This window comes from Medicago sativa, chromosome 2, assembly GCF_051527215.1.
Source record: "Medicago sativa cultivar Bolivia chromosome 2, Bolivia_mono, whole genome shotgun sequence".
Lineage (NCBI taxonomy): Eukaryota > Viridiplantae > Streptophyta > Magnoliopsida > Fabales > Fabaceae > Medicago > Medicago sativa.
The window spans coordinates 3,287,199-3,305,169 of NC_140750.1; the positions used below are offsets into that span (position 1 = coordinate 3,287,199).

Genomic DNA, 17,971 nt, shown 5'->3' on the forward strand with positions numbered 1-17,971 from the left:
CGGATGGAGTATATGAAATGAAATTATTAGTATGAGATCGGCTAACAACTTCTAACACACATTTTAATACACTATTTTCTATTGGTTGAAATTCATATGAATCCCTTCAAATTCAGATGAAATCAACATTTATATGATAAGACTCATTTGAATTTCAATCCATAAAAAAGATTATGTTGTGATATATAAGTTAAAAAACGTGTTCCTAACATTACTCATGATATCATTTCTCTCTTTATTAATTCTTATTACACTCTTTACTTAATTATTATTACTCATTAAATGAGTGTCATTTTTGTTTAATTTACAAATATTAAGAAATTACTATGATAGTATTACGAATTAATATTACAGTTGAATATTGGGTTACTCTATCATAATAAGTATTAAATTTAAGAAATGACACTTTTTATTATTGTCAAATGATAACAATTACAGCTGAAATTTTTTAGCAAAAAAAAAATTACAGCAGAATATTTTGTTACTTGGTCATAATTGACCTTTCAGAAATGTGAGACAAAGTGTTTTCCATGCCTCTGTGTCTGGATCTCGTAATGCTGCCTTCATCTTTACATCCGAAGCAAAAGCTTCCTGCAATTCCAAACATCCACATATTAATACTCTTTTGTCTCTATTTATATGCTCATTACAATCTACTAATATATTGCTCTTGTTTGAGTTGGAACTTTATATTTTTTTCGCAAATAAAACGTATAAATAAGGACAAAGATAAGGCAATACATCACAAAGCAAGGGGATAAGGAATACATTAGTGAACAAAAATATATATGTATATTTTATTTTATATCAATAATTGTGACTCATTGTACTGCACGTGGTGCTATATAAATGTGAATTCTACCAGATTCTGATCCCATTCCATGGATCAAATCTTCTGATTTTAAAATATTACAAAAGATCTTCCACTTATAGACGTATAGATTTTAAAAATATATAATTATTTTACTTCCAACAATCTAAAAAAAGTTCAAAGGATCACGCATAACAATCTTTTGTCCCTTAAGTTCATGTATATTATGTTTAAGATTATTAGTATGGTGATTAAGATTAGAGCATATATGAATGATGACGAGGTGTGTGTGTGTAAATAATACGTACCTGGATTAAATTACGGTTAGTGATACGGTCTATAAAGTGAAAAAAGATGTCAATGTTGAATTCAGGATGGCCTTGGATGCCCAACATGTGATTTCCATACCTAAACATCTCAATTCCAGTCTTTTCTGACCAACCAATTACCTCTGCTTCAGCAGGCAAATCTATAACCTAATCAAATACAATCACTTAATTTTACCATCATGAGAAAAAGATATAATTATATAGTATTCATAATTTAGAAATAAATACCTCATCCCGGTGGCATTTGAAGAGTGAAAGTTTTGATGGTAAATTGAGAGATGATGATTGTAACAAATTGATAGTTGAGACACCTATGTCCCAACCTGCACCAGAACGCACCACTATCCCTCCCAATGCACGCCCAATTATCTACAACACAATAAAATATTTCAATGAAGCATGTGCAAAATGCAACACATTATTCGCCAATAAGTATGTGTCACTTAACAAACATATTTTGGTCCATGTTATGTCACTAACAATTTCTCTCTGTGTTAGACCATGCATGATGAGAGGGTCTTACTTTTTTTTCTGGTCAAATAGTTTAGTGGCTAGATTTACACACATTATGTGTGGAGAAGTGGGGAATCCGATGTTCGAACCCCAATCCCTACATAAATTATCCCTAATAGCTACCAACTGAGCTATGACTCATAAAAGACACTTATAAATTGAGTATGTTACTATATCTTTATTTTAGAGATTCATATTTTAGCATATTAATTAGGGTTAATTATGTTTTTGGTCCCTACAAAATTGCGACCTTGTAAGTTTAGTCCTTACTTAATTTTAATAGCATTTTTAATCCCTACAAAAAAAAATTTACATATAATTTTAGTCCCTGCTAAAATAAATTTTGTTTAATTATCCTTAAACTCTTAAATTTTTTAACGATTCTTTTTATACAAGTTTAGAACACTATGAAAGGTTCATTTACTAAAATCTATAATTTTTTAACATGAAATAAATTAAATATGAATTTTTTAAAACGACAAAAGTTTAAGATATAAGTAATAAAAATATGGACGTAGAAATCAAATTTTTGCGATATTTTTTTCGGAAGACCTTTTAATAACGTTCTTAACACGGCTGTAAAAAATTGTTGAAAAACTTAAGAGTATAAGCATAAATTAAACAAATTTGGATTGAGTAAGGACTAATATTGAGTGCAGAAATTTTTTGTAGGGATTAAAAATGCTATTAAAAATTAAGTAAGGACTAAACTTACAAGGTCGCAATTTTGTAGGGACCAAAAACATAATTAACCCTATTAATTAATCATGCCATTTTCTGACATATGTCCCCATAATAAAATTAGACCACATGTCGAAAAGGAACATATTTTGTTACATTCATAAAAGAACTTTTAACACAACACACAAATAACTCCAACAAAACATATGGTACTGATTATTGACAGGACCGCAAAAATAATTTTAAACATTTGTGGTTCAGACAGACGGCACATGCCAATTCATTATCCTTGTATCTATTTCTTTCTTTTTTTTTAAAAAAAAAGATGCCATATTTTTCTTTGAGAAATGATATTTGTACAACTATTTTGTGACAATTTTTAGACAATTTTTTCTCTCATACTCACATTATATTCTTACTCTCTCTTTCTTTTTCTCTCTCCATTGTTTTTGATCAATGAAAAGAGAGAAAAGGAAGGTTGTACCAAATAGTTGTTCAAATATCATTGCTCATTTTCTTTTTAGAGGAAAAAAAAGAAGCCATATGTATTAGTCAAAACTAGAAACATATTTTCCCCCCATTTGGCTACTTGAAAAAAAATCCTTCTAAACATACTTACGGTTAGAGGAGTATTAAATACTCCCTGCTTTCTCATGTGTCACCTTTGCATTTTTTTCTTAATATATCAATATAATACTTATTATTTTTTAATAATATATCCTTAATTATTAAAATTTAACTTTATTTAACTATTCTACTAATTATATTTAATATGAATATTTTAGTAAATGATACTAATTTTATTATTAAAATCGACCAGACAAATTATTTTTAAAGAACTACATACAACCTAAATACCACAATTAATGAGACGAGGAGGGATTATCTTTTAACTTATTCATAGTTCTTTATAAAAAATCATTGTATTTTATTCACACATAAAAAGATATTGTATATTAATTTTGATAATAAAACAAAATTCATTTGGTAAAAATATATTATTTTTATAAAGGTCAATGTCCATATTCTTGGTTTTAATTTATGCTCCGGGTGAGAATTAAAATCATTAACCTTCTTTTTTTTTAGAGGAAATCATTAACCTTCTTATCATTATAGTCTTTTATCCCCTCATCTCATGCATCAAATCATCTTTATATATTTATTAATAAAGTACTAATTTAGGTGATTGAGATACAATAAACAAGTAACGATATTAGTGGAAAAAGCTAATATTTTCTTGGTATTTTAAAATGACAGAATGAATGATAGAATAAAATTAAACATGACACTTGATGAGACGGAGGGATTAAAAGAGAGAAAATGAAAAAGAAATCTTTGAATAATATCAAGTAAAAAGAATAATGTGCAATTGACCTAATTAAGGCGTGATAGAATTTCTAGAGATATAACATTGCTCTTTATAAAAACATCCAATCATATATTATATATTATGTAGATATTTGTTCATATAAGCTTTAAAAAAATTGATATGTGACAAGAAGGTTTATTATATACCTAAAATTCAATCACACCATTAATTAGTTCATAGTTATTAAAAAATTTGTGTGATTTGAACATCAAAATACAAACATAATATATGACATCGTATATGTCCATCTTCGTGTCTCTTATTCTTTTTCAACAATACTTCTCTTTACTTTTTTTTTATCTACCCGAACTTATATAAGTATATTTTAAAAATACACATCAAAATCAAATGACATCAAAAAATTCATGTCAACCTATCATTTTTCTTGTTAAACATTTTTATGTGATTTGTGAAGTGAATATTTATAAGTTACTAGTATTACTTAATTATTACCTGGTGGCCAAAGCAAATGCCAAGGATTTTTATGTGATTTGTGAAGTGAATATTTATAAGTTACTAGTATTACTTAATTATTACCTGGTGGCCAAAGCAAATGCCAAGGATTTTTTTGTTGAGGGAATTCAATGTGTGAACAAGAGTGAGGAGTTGATGAATCCAAGGGTCATTGGCATGTGCATCTTTGCAGCTTCCAGTGATGACAAAACCATCATAGAAATGAACATCATCGTCCTCAGGAAACTCTTCATTAACAACTTTGTAAAGATCCCATGTTTCTCCTTCCTCAGCCAACATTTTTGTGAAGAAACCATAACAACCTCCATGTCTTTTCAACAAATATTCTGAATCCTCTCCACACATTAAAATTGCATACCTCTTCTTCCTCACTCTTTCTAACATCTCTTATTAATTTTTGCACACACAAAGAGAAAGAGATTAATTATGAGAGGACGAAAAAAAAAGAAAACACAAATGGCGTGACCATGGAATGAAACTAGTGTGTATTTTTATATCAAAATATGGTCCCTATCAAAATGGCCCACATTATATCAGCTATATTACCATACTATCCTCATTTGTCTACAATAAATTAAAAAAAAAAACTTGAACTATTAGATTTTTTTGTTGAGAAATAGATCATTATAGATTGCATTGAATTCATTATTATAAAAGACACTATAAGAAGAAAGGTCCTGCTAAAATAAATAGTTTGGTAAATAAAAAAGGTCCTGCTAACCGGTGCTCCCGGTCACTGGTTAATTATACCATAAAAGGGAATTATTACCATAAAAGGAAACTGTTTTTGACTTTATTATAAATTAATTACACAATTTCAATGTATTAACTACTATATAATTTTCTTTTTCATATCCTTAACCAGTGCCCGGGGCACTAGCATTTCCCAATAAAAAAACTAATTACCAATATTACAATTATAACTAATAGTTTACTTGACAAAAAAAATAATACATATATTTACCCTTTCTGTCAAAAATAAAAACTATTTACTCTATTAAGATAGGTCACAAGTTCAAGTTACACATCTTAATATATAATACGAAGGTTCACAATGCATGCCTAATATGAAAACCCTAAACCTAATTCAAATCTCACAATTACCTTTGTGTCCCCCACTTTAATTAACCCTAATCCTGCCTTTTTTGAGAGGTTTAAAAAATCTTTCTGAAAAATGTCTGGGAGTTGAACTCGCAACCCATTGCCTCCATCCAAGCACTTTGACCACTTGACCAGTAGTTGTTTTAGTGTTATAATATCGCTTCCACTAATGCATATCCTATACCAAACAGACATTTTAAAAGGCAATTAATCTCTTTTCCTCTCCTTCCTGACTTTAATGTTATACGATTCTGAAGTCATGTTCTCCCCTTATTCATGCAATCTCAACCCAGAAATCAGCCATTTCCATCCCTTTCTTCCCTCTTTTCCATCGATTTCTCCGCAAAAATATGATTCTGATGCATATTTCGTCCATGATAACTTATTAATGGTATGATCACTAAACTAATTTTGATATCAATGCTATTTTATTATTTTATTCATTTTGATTTTCTGGATAGTGATTAGGGTTTCAAAATTTGGGGATTTTATGATTTTTCAATTCAATTAAGATTGTTTCTCAATCCTTGAATTTTCAAATATACAGTCTTCACATTTTCTGATATAGGTTAGGATTGGCAATGGTTATAATTTCTAATAGTGATTTAGTCCTAAAAAATAGGGAAAATTGCCACCTCAACGTATTTTTGTTATTGTATCCTTAAACACTGCTTAGGTAGTTTTTTTCAGCCTGAACACACGTGCAAATGTTGTTCCTAGAAAATAGCCACACCAAGCATGACTGATGTGTAGTGGCCTTTCATAAATCCTTGAAAATATAGTCTTGACCCTGAACACGTACAATGCTGTTGCTTGAAAACCCTTGAAAATAGCCACTCCAACCATGACTGATGTGTAGTGGGTTTAGATAAATCCTTGAAAATAGCCACGACTCCAAGCATCGTGGGTGGTTTTTCATGATAACTTTCAAATTCTCACTCTCTTCTTATAAATAGGTGTCTTTGTTGTTGCCCTTCATGTTCTGTTTTCCATAATCTCATAAATCATTGAAAATAGGTAACGCTCCAAAGCATAACTAATGTGTAGTGGGTGGTTTTACATAACTGACTCCCCCTTTATAATTCACTCATCTGATAAATCCTTGAAAATTGTCACCGCTCCAAGCATAATAACTGATATGTAGTGAATCACAATTTATTTATTTGTACTCACTAATATGAAAACCCTAAACCTAATTCAAATCTCACAATTACCATTGTGTCCCCCACTTTAATTTCTTTTTCATTTTCCAAAAATGTTACTTTATCTATGTCATCTCTTTTTTTTCAACTTCAATACACCATTTTTTTTTTCATTGTTCCATCTCCCTCTCTCTCACTTCTCTGTTCACTATCACCATTCATTATTCACACCATCAGTGCAGTAACCAAACAATAAGTTTTCATGCCGTATCCATCTGTCATCACTAACCAACCGACAATATATTTAATGTCAGTTTCAACAAATGAAACACCTGTATCTGTTAGTATACGGTGGAGATGGTTCTCATATTTTAGATTGCGGCAAATTTTTGAATCATTCAAATCATCCTAAATACAATGTTGTTTACAAGGAAATTTTTCGTAATGTTCCAGCATGATTTGTTCCCTTTTTTTAAGTTGTATTATTATTTTTAACATTGTATTTGCACAAATAGATTATGAATTAACAGTATAATTGAATATTTTGTTTGCCATCAATATGACCCGTGCGGCAGCACGGGTGCAAGGTCTAGTATTAGTATTACATCAACACAGTCACATAATACTCCTTTTGTAATTTTTTTTTCATACTTAGACGTCAAAAAGTTAGAGCTCATTTACTTTAAACTAAATTGTTCTTAGGAACAAAATTTACTTAAATGAATCAATTAGGTTTACCAGTTCTGACAAAATCTTTAGATTTGTTTAAAACGTGGATTTGGGTGTCTTCAAAGCCAAACCATACATATAAAATATGTTGATATATATAGTCATAGATACTTAAAATATATCTTTTGACTTTTGATAGTGGGAAAACGATTATACACTTGAGAAAGAAAACTACTATGCTATTATACCACCTGATTCATGCCGCACAACAAAGAAATAGCAATCAATATTATATTTTCAAGTAGAATATTTTTATATTCGTGAAAAAAATGTGAATTTCGACATCCATAAGGTAAAATTAAAAATAGTAAAATTAATTCGAAATATAAACTCACTTAAACATAATTAAATATGAAAATCTTTATTTTTCCTCTATTCCACTCCCTCCAAAGATTTCACTTTCCCTCCCCTTCGAACTCGCAAACAGAGAGCTCTGTTTGAGAGTTTCGAGGAGGGTTGTAAAAAAAAGGAAGAAGTGGAAAGAATGAAGAGTTATGAGAGTAGAGGGTTTTGGGAGTTTAATTTTCTTCTTAATACAAAATCTTTTAAAGAAGAGAACTATAAATACAATACACAAAACAAATATTCAAGACAACGTATACTCATACAAACAAATACCAAACCAATACAACAATACCTACAAAAAAAAAATAACACACTCAAATAAGGAAGACGAACTCGTAATAAGATGTATCCACCATTGATGTAACCCAAACTTGAACGTAACCCTTTAACATTTGATTTGAATCACCACCATAACATTAATTTGATGTATTCTAAAATTTTACAAATGACATGCTCTTTATGGTGAAAGATTTTGGCATTTATAGATTTTCACAATAGACCACACACAAGCCATCTAAAGCGGTTGTAGTAAATCACAATGCCATTTACGATTCATGCAGAGACCACGAAAGGAGTGAACATGTTACACCATGCTATTTGACCTTATACACAACTAATACACACCCATGTCAATACAGAAATCCAAAACAAAACATACCACCTGCCGTACCTAGTTCAGAGTAATATCTCTCCGGTTGGAAGAAATATTGCATAATATATGTAAACCTTAGTCACTCCACTTCTCCGCATTTAAAATGTGTATCTATCTACTTCTTCACATTTAAAATGGATAAGTTATTGTCATTAGATTACTTGACAACGTCTGCAAGTCCTAGCTCAACTAGCAAAATGCAAAAATTGTTAGGCCGGACGCCATGATCGGGGTTCGAACCCCAGTACCTCCACTTGTGTGTGAGAGTTTATAATGGCTTTGCCATTTCGTCTATCTATCAAAAAAAATTATTTGACAACAACAATAGTACAGGTAATATCTTATTTCGATTTCGTATTTTTATACATTATCATCTTTAATTTTTTAAACAAAAAAAAAATGTTAGAGATGGAAAAAGATAAACGAGATTCACGTGCTTACAAGCTGGAATATTGTTGGAGATATAATTGGACTTGGAGCACTGGCTATAAATTGTCTATAAACTAGTGTAACGCCCCGTGCCAAGCACGGGATACATTTTATTTAAAATTCTTTAACGGGTTTTACACAAAAATAGGTTTTTCAAATATTATTTGATTTTTTTAGTTTGATTTCATTCCAGAATTTTGACATTATGTTGTACTTTATCATCATATTTAAAATTGAAACAATAAATCGCTGTTTATTGAGACCAAAAAGGTTAAATTTTATAAAGATATAACTATTTTTGTGAGAGTGACAAAATAGTGATATAACAATAAAGATATAACTATTTTTATCGGAGTCGCCTTTTTAAATTCCCTGAAGATAGAAAAATAATACATTCAAACTAATATATCTTCAAAATTAATTGACAAATATTTAAATATTATAATGTGTTATATATTTAAAATGAAAAAATAAAAACAAATTAGGTTCACCCATTCAAATTCAATTCAATGTTCTTGTAATGTATCTCTGTTCTTGTAATGTATCTTTGTATTTTCTTTCAATACCCACCAGAGTTGGTTTAATTTCTTTCATTCTTAAAGGCTCACTTACGTATAATTTCTTTTATTGAATCCTTATTATTTTTAGTGTGGAGGGAGTGTGGAAGCTAGGAAAGTCAATTGGGTTAAGTGGGATAAGATGTTTCTTGGTCGATATAGTTGTTGCTTGGAGGTTCGTATAGTGCAGAATTTTAACTTATCTTTGTTAAGTGAATTGTTTTGGATGCTAATATGGATCAATGAGTTTGCGGTTTAAAGTTTTAGCATATTAGAATAGGTTGGAGGGAGTTCATGTGAAGAGTGGGGACAGTTAGGCGTATATGTGGTAGAAACACTTCCATAGTGCTAAAATAAGGGCGGAGATGGGGATTTGAAATTGATTTGATGACAACTTGACGATAGTGGAGAGTAATGAGAGAAATACACTTTTTTGCCATGATTCGTGGTTGTAGAGTGGTCCTTTGTGTATTATATTTAGAAGACTTTTTTAGTTATCTCAAAATAACTATGCCATTTAAGGAGATGCGTAGGTTAGAGTCGAATGGGGTTGAGCCGATGTCATAGAATTTTTTTTGGAAGGAGGTGCCGGGGATATATTGTTGTTCTTTGTTGGACAACATTTTTTTAAGGCTAGCATCATTGATAAGTGAATATGGAAAGTTGATCATGGTGAAAGGTACCCTGACAAAGGGGTATATCATCTGATGATGCAGGTGGAGCATGATGAACCTATGGCTCTAAAAAAATATCATTGGGAACAAAGTAGTTCCTTTAAATGTCTCTCTCTTTTCGTGGAGGCTCTTGAATAACTGAATCTAACAAAGGATAACTTAACTTGATGGAGTATTTAAAATATGGACTCATTTTTATGTTCTGACAGGTGTGAGACAGAGGAAAATGTTAATCATTTTTATTTTTAGTGTGAATTCTTCGATAATATTTGACATAATATTCTAAAGTGGTTGGATAATTATTGTGCTCTTCCCATTAATTCCTGCGACAATACTCTTAATGGTTCTCAACGGTTAAAAAAAAAGGTTTATTTTAGTTTTTAGTTGATTTTGTTGACTTGCATTTGGATTATTTGGAAATACATAAGTTCTTGCATTTTTGTCACAAGAACCCATTTATGGTGTTGTTAGATAAATTTACAATTCTAGTGGTGGCAAAATGCTAAGAAATTACGTTTGTATTTTGAGTTGCAATGTTGCTGGAATAGTCCTTCTACTTGTCTTGGTTATTCTACCTCATGATTTGATTCTTTTATACCTATGCATCTAGAACTTTGTATTTTCCTTTGTTAGGCACATCTTGTGCTTGAAGGATTTTTAATATAATTGATTTGACGTCTTCATACAAACAAAATCCACCTTAGTCAAGACACCAATTATATCAATATATAATATCTTAAATGTTAAGTAAATTAACACTAAAATTTTCACGTTGTTAGAAAAGAGGTGGGGATGGGGGTTCAAAATTATTGTAATGATAACAATAGGATTCAAATATATATATAACCAAACAATTACATTGATGGTTATAAATTATTACCTTGAAACAATTTAATTTTTGCTAACATAATGACAACAACAACATTTTGAGATTCACCAGAAGATAGAAAAGAGTTCAACTCTTCAACATACTCTCCAAAAAGAGTACATTTAACGTGATACCTATTCAAAATTGTCAAAGATTATACAAATATTAATTAATACCATAATACATGTTTTAAAAAATACACTTACAAAAAATCAAGCTTACCCATTTGACTCCAGTTCAATACATTCATCTTAATTTTTCCACGGTCTCATTGATATTCTCTTTAAACACACACTCCAGTCATGACTCCAATTACATCAGGTGCAGGTGTAAACGAATACACGTTTGTTGGGACCAAAACAGTTTTAGATAGTTTGACTTTTGTGTTGATTGTGAAATTCAGTTTGTATTTGCTGCGTGATGGTCGATACGAACCACTGTTGCAAGCAACATCAAATAAGGAAATCGTGAACACCATTCCCTCTTGGAGCTGCTCTTTGAACTTGTAGATCAATGTTCATCGTATAGACGCATCAATTTGATCACCCTAGATAACAAATATTAAAACACTATAATTTAAACAAAAAAAATACAAAAAACAAAAACGATATGAAAAAGTACCTTTCGATCCTTTAGAATCAACTCCATGGAAAATGGTAGTTTTTTTTTGTAGTCTTGAACAAACCAAGCACGAACAACCCTCACAACCAATGTTCACTATTGTTTTCTTGGCGAAACATCAGAGATGAAGTCGTGTTTCGTAGACATTTTTCTTTGCAATAGAAAAAATTACAGAAATAACTTAGAATATAGTTATCAGAGAACCAGAGAATAGAAAAAGAAGAACTATATTTTGTGATTCTTGTGTACTCGTACCCAAAGGCGCTACTATTTATATAGAATAATAGTACCATAACGGTTAGTATCTATTAATTATTAATTTGACCGTTTTAAAATTAATATTATCAACTTTTTTAACATTATAAAATGTGCATTAAACGATTAGATTATATTTCATGTAACCTACAAAAAATTAACTTCATAACATTTAAAATTTAATAATATCTTATTAATATTAAGTAATATAATTTTGTAATGAATAAATATTAATTATATGACCTTAAAAACTAATTACTACAACTAAATTTTTAATTAGTAGGTTATTGTAATAGTGTAACGGACAAAAATTCAAAATATAATTTATTTAAGTTACATATTATAATTTTGTAATCTACCAAATTTTTAATGTAACGTATAAATGTTAATCGAATACTAATTATATTAATAATTATTTGATTGTAACGTACAGATTTTTAATATAACATATAAATTTTAATCAAAACAATAATTATATTAATAATTATTTGATTGTAACGTACCAATTTTTTAATGTAACATATAAATTTTAATCAAAACAATAATTATATTAATAATTATTTGTTTGTAACCAACTCTACAATTTAATGTTAAATAAAAAACGGTTTTTAATAATAATTATAACTAATAAGCTTGTATTAAAAATAAGGAGAAATTTTTGGAACTAATGCCAATTAGGATTTTGTTGAGGTGGACATCTTTAGAGGAGAGGATTTTGAAATAGGCTATTTCTAAGAACTCTAAATTGTTAGTATAAAGATTAGAGGTGGGGTAGGGGTATACATTAATTATGGTGAATTTTAAAATATATTAATCTTTAGTAAATCCTTATTTATTAATTTGGTTAGATCTGCAGTAATTTAACCTAACAAATTCCATCTAAAAAAATGCATCGCACCAATTTCATTCTTATTCTCTTGCCTTTTTTTTTTTACACTTATTTAATACTAAAAAAATGCATCGCACCAATTTCATTCCTATCATGTTGGCTATATCCTTATTCGTATGTCAATCCCTTTACAATAAACCTGTGCGGAGCACGGGTCAAATATCTAGTAATTTAATAATATAGTAGTGCTCGATGTCAAAATGCCGTAGCTTTGTTGTCCGCCTCCGTGAGATCTTGAGTGCCGCCACTGCTACTTTTATAATATTTAAATATTTTTTAAACTATTTTTTTTAAACATTTTTTTCTGAAAACAAAGGGGCCTAAGCCTAGAAGAAGTGAAAACACAATTGCTTTTTTGACATTCAAAATGTCCTAGGAACACAAGTAAAAGACCAAAAAACCCAGCGGCAGTTAACAGCTGCTGGTTTTCTAGTTATAACCCAACGGTAGTTAACTACCGTTGGGGATATTTTAGTAATTTACTTGTGTTATACAGAACCTTTGAATGTCGGAAAAGCAATTCTCAAGTGAAAACTACCACCAAAAAAAGAAGTGAAAACTAAATAGTAAGAATACTGCTCTTTACCCAAAAGTTTTTGCTCATTTTCAAGTGAAATGACCAAAATGCCCCTACGTGACTTAACATACGTCAGCGTATATTTTGCATGAGTTAAAACACGCTATGTAAGTTAACTCACGCTAGTGTTGATTTACAAATATTGCAGCGTGAGCTAACTCACGTTTCATAATATGCAACTTTTTTTCGAATTTATTTAAATGGTAATATAAATAATATAAATGTTAATATAAATGGTAATATAAATTCTCAACAACGTTATTTAGATGACAAAATCATAATATAAATACTAATATAAATAAAAAAAAGGAAGAAATGAACATGAATAATACATATAAAACCTCATTTTATTTATACTTTGATACAATTACATAATTTAATACATTTTACTGGAATAAAGTAAATCTGCTTCTTTGAGGTAAAAATAGACCAACTTTGGGATAACAAAGGATCAAGGTTGGTGGAAAAAGAGACCAGCCTTCTTGGGTCAAAAAGACATCATCCCTTCGGGGTAAATGTAAATGTGGTTCTTTTTATACCCCAAGAAAGAGTCTTTTTACCCACGGTAAAAAGTTTTTGGGGTAAAAAGAAGCAGATTTATTTTTACCCCAAGGGTTGACCTCTTTGTACCCTTAGTAGGTTGGCCTATTTTTCCCCCTCCCTTGACCCTTTTTTACCCCTCAATTGGCCCCCAAAAAAACTAAAAAATATATATATAAAGGTGAAAGAGTGAGGAGAAGAAGGAGAGAATGTGAGGAAATGATGAAGGTTTGAGGGGGTATTTATAGGGGGGAATGGTTGCATAGATTTTATATGCACTAAATGCAGTCAAAAAACTGTAAAAAAACGTGTTAAAAAAAATCAAAAAAAAAATCAAGGTTGAATAACTGACCAAAGTCCAAAAAACGTGTTCTTGAGCTGTGACCACTGGCCAAACTGGCGTGAGTTAAGTCACGCTGGGTTTAACACTAGCATGAGTTAACTCACGTTGCATGCATAGGCCAACGTGAGTTAACTCACGCTACGATGGTGTGAAGTTTTTTTATGCAGACTAATGGTACCAAAGGTTTTGAATAAATAAATTCGAAAAGTGAATAAATAAATTATTGTTCCATTCAAAACAACATGTATTATAAAGAATTAACTATATATGTTACCACATCAAATTCCCTCGTATAAGACGGGTCATCACATAAAGAATGAGGTGCATTCCGCAACACTCATCTTATACGAAGGAATTTGATATCATAACTTAAAAGTTACATTATATTACATTACATTACATAAAGTTCCTAAATTTGTCCTATCATTACATTACATTCGGAAATGCACCTTCCAACTACAACAATTATCTTACCTTTGAATGGGGTAAATTCAAATTTGCCAAACAACAGCTCTCAAGCATTCACCCGAAAGTTTTATTGTTTCATTCAAAAGATTAAATTTTTGTTAGGCTTGGTTTAAATGATGGTATTCAAGTGTCAAAATAATGAGGTCCATTCCTTGACACTTCAATACCTTCATTTAAACCAGCCTAACAAGAATTTAATCTTTTGAATGAAACAATAAAACTTCCGGGTGAATGCTTAGGAATTGTCGTTTGGCAAGTTTGAATTACCCCATTCAAAGGAAGACAATTGTTGTAGTTGGAAGGTGCATTTCCCTACCTAATCACGAACTTCTGGCAGAATCAAACTTTTGATGATATCTTCAGTTGATCTCAGCAACGTTACACGCATATCGATCCACTGGAACATGTTGTTCTCCCAAAACATGCTCGTCACGTTTTCGTTGTTCGTTAATTCCACCCAACTAAATGATATTCTCCCCTCGTCGAGCGTTGGACGTTTATACCGAATGTGTTCCACCCTCCTTGTGTCTCCGGGGTTGACTCCCTGGTTGAATTCATTCAGTTCATCCTTGAGACCTCCTAATGTTACACCAAGGCACCGAACCTTCAACCTCTGAGGTTCTCCGCCGTTGAATTGTGCATGAACGTCGATCCACCCGGCCATTGTTTCAAATCTACACAATAAGAAATTAAAAATAATCAATGAAAAACTCATTCAAACATTTCATCAAACACTTGGAGTGCAAATTATACATAAACCCTAAAAATGATAACTACAACATAAACATGCAAACATCTAAACAATTAAGCAATATAAGTGATTTACATATAACATAGTATGATTTCTTGGCAAAAAAATCAAAATTTAAACTAAACCCTAAAACTAAAAAAATATAATCTAACTGTAAAAAATCTAACATAATCATGCAAACATCTAAACATCATAACAATTAAGCACTATAAGTCATTTACATGTAACATTCTATCATTTCTTGCAAAAAAAATCAAAGTTTTAACAAAACACTAAACCTAAAAAATCCTAGTTTAAGTGAAAAAAATCTATCATACCAATATAATTTAAGTGAAAACTTACTTGTTCTTGTTATTGGAGTGTTGTTTGATTTGAAGTTGAAGGAATTTCGGAGATGGGTAAATTGAGAGAAATTTGAGATTGGAAATGAGGAAACGAGGTTTTGCCTGGGCTTATAACAGCATGTAGCGTGAGCTAACTCACGCAGCGTGACTTAACTCACGCAGGGGCAATATGGGAAATTCAGTTGGGAATGAGCAAAATCTGTTGGGTAAAGAGTAGAATTCAAACAGTAAAACCTCTATGGTCGCTATCCCCATAACATCAGCTCACATCAGCAAATTAAGTTTAGCGGGGCACACCTCATACACCCACAAATCAGGACCATGATCACACCTCATATTTGCAAGTGCATCCGCACATGCATTTGCCTCACGATAAGAATGACACACCTTAATTTCCCACTCCAAAATCAGTAATCTATAGATTTCTTGAATGAGTCGTCGTCAACCAACAAGACTCTGATCCTTCCCAAACTGCAATATATGCACGACCACACTAGAATCAACATGCAGCTCCACCTCTGAAAAACCTTTATCTCTGGCAATTTGAAGACCGTCAAGAATTCCCCAAATCTCAGCTATATACGCACTGCATCGTCCCAAATTTTGAGAGTAACCGCCAAGTCACTTCCCATCATGATTGCGAAACAAGCCCCCATTACCAGCTGCAATATTTCTTCTACTAGCCCCATCTGTATTCAACCTAATTCAGACCACTTTCGACTTTTTCCATAAGACTTCAATTTCCAGATTTTGCCTGACATTACCACCAACTGCGCTAACATCAGCTTGATGATACTACTACACCCAGCCCAAAATACTCTGCTATGGATGACTAGGCCGGACCCGTTCCTCTCCATGAGATTCACGGTTACGCCAGTTCCAAAGGAAATGACAGATAGCCGCCCAAACACATCCCCAATGTGATGTCGAGTCCTTTCCAAGTTCATGGTACAAATTCATGGTAACCACTCTTGCAAATCAACCATATAGAAAAATTCACACACTTCACTTTTTAATAAATTGCACCAGACTCGTTTTGCTAGAGGCCAATGAACAAAAGTATTTTTTAAACTATTAAAATAAACAGTTTTAGGAGAGTAAAAAACAAATTTATTTTGGAAGGAAATAATCATTCATCCACCCAAAGGAAATAAAAATTTATGGTACAAATATTTTAAAAATTTGTCAAAAAAATATTAGTATACTTTATTAGATGGATTTGATGCATTTTATATTTTATGGATGGATTGAATCAGATAGGATTTTTTAAAAGAACTTTTAATGGATTGTTTTGATCCATCTATTATCACTAAAATTCATCAAATACAACTATTTTGCAAATCCTAAAATATATCGGGTCAAGCTAAACATTACAAAGTTTAAATGTAACCTGACCAAAATATTTAAGATTTGTATATGACATGATATCTATCACCATTAGTTTATTTTTAGACTTGAATCTCACAATTTTTAAAGTGTGTCTGCGTCCATCACATTCTTTCGGTTAGTGGTGCAAAAAACATGGAGTACGAGTTGGATGTTTCATTGGCCACTCCCACTAAACTTTGACTAAGTCTGCCATTCTCAAGACTCACGTACTCCTAAGTAGATTCGAGAAAGAATCGGTTAACATTTGTTCAATTGTAACAGTGATCTCCTAACCATGTATCAGCTAAGGAAACTTGTATATCCTTAAATCACATATATATATTTTTTCGATTTTTACTAACAAGATAATTATTTTTAAGCGTAAACAAATGCCCCCAACATATGGTGTTATCAATTAACTTTGAAAGATGAGATGATTTGACATAAACCTGATGTTCGATGAGATGATTTGACGTAAACCTGATGTACGTGAACAATGTCATTATTAAATCGTAAAACTAAAAACTAGTTGTTAGAAACCCTTCTTCAACATGGAAATGGTCATTATCTTCTTTATTTCTTGTCAATTTAATTACCTAATGGTAATCTTGATATTCCCAACTAATCTAGCGATGTGTATCCTTAGACCAATATGTCAGGTCTATTCGCTTTTCTACTGCGCTTAATCATATATAAAAAAACATATCAATATTGACATATACATGATCAAATTTTTTTTTCAAATAAGATTAAAATAAACTCTTTTAATAGTGTTAAATATTGTTCATGTTGTGTTATTTCTATTTTAATGAGATTTAATTATTAAAAGTACATAGATGAAATCATACGCATTTAATTAGAGCTGTCAAAACGGGTCGGGCCTACCGGGCCGACCCGCAAAAGCCCGAAAAAATGTAGGGCTTGGACATAAAAAATTGGGCCCGTTTAAAACCGGGTCTTTTTAGCCCGAGCCCGTCACGGGCTAGCCCGACCGGGCTGCGGGTAGCCCGTTTATTTTATAATTATTTTTTAACATTGTAATTTCCTACAACCCACCATCATTAGGTCCAGAAAAGAAAAAGAAAAAAAACAGTGCTGCCTAAGGTTATTGCTCTTGTATCATGTTATTGCTAAAATATAA

The 17,971-nt window shown here is 31.0% G+C and overlaps 1 protein-coding gene across 1 annotated transcript; it reads right to left on the bottom strand.

Annotated features, from left to right (window-relative positions):
• Nucleotides 1-391: 391 nt before the first annotated feature.
• On the bottom strand, nt 392-4,640 carry LOC146943660 (gamma-glutamyl peptidase 5-like). Its single transcript, XM_085741921.1, has 4 exons — nt 4,241-4,640; nt 1,369-1,509; nt 1,120-1,287; nt 392-591 (listed from the first exon to the last, which is right to left on the bottom strand). The coding sequence occupies exons 1-4, from the start codon at nt 4,559-4,561 to the stop codon at nt 490-492; spliced, it is 732 nt and encodes a 243-aa protein (XP_085598047.1). The 5' UTR covers nt 4,562-4,640; the 3' UTR covers nt 392-489.
• Between the last annotated feature and the right edge of the window lie 13,331 nt (nt 4,641-17,971).

Coding starts and splice junctions, on each gene's coding strand:
- LOC146943660 (XM_085741921.1), bottom strand. CDS start 4,561: ATGTTAGAAAGAGTGAGGAAGAAGAGGTATGCAATTTTAATGTGTGGA. Junction 1,510..4,240: donor GCATTTGCTTTGGCCACCAG/GTAATAATTAAG, acceptor ATTGTGTTGTAG/ATAATTGGGCGTGCATTGGG. Junction 1,288..1,368: donor TCAAATGCCACCGGGATGAG/GTATTTATTTCT, acceptor GTATTTGATTAG/GTTATAGATTTGCCTGCTGA.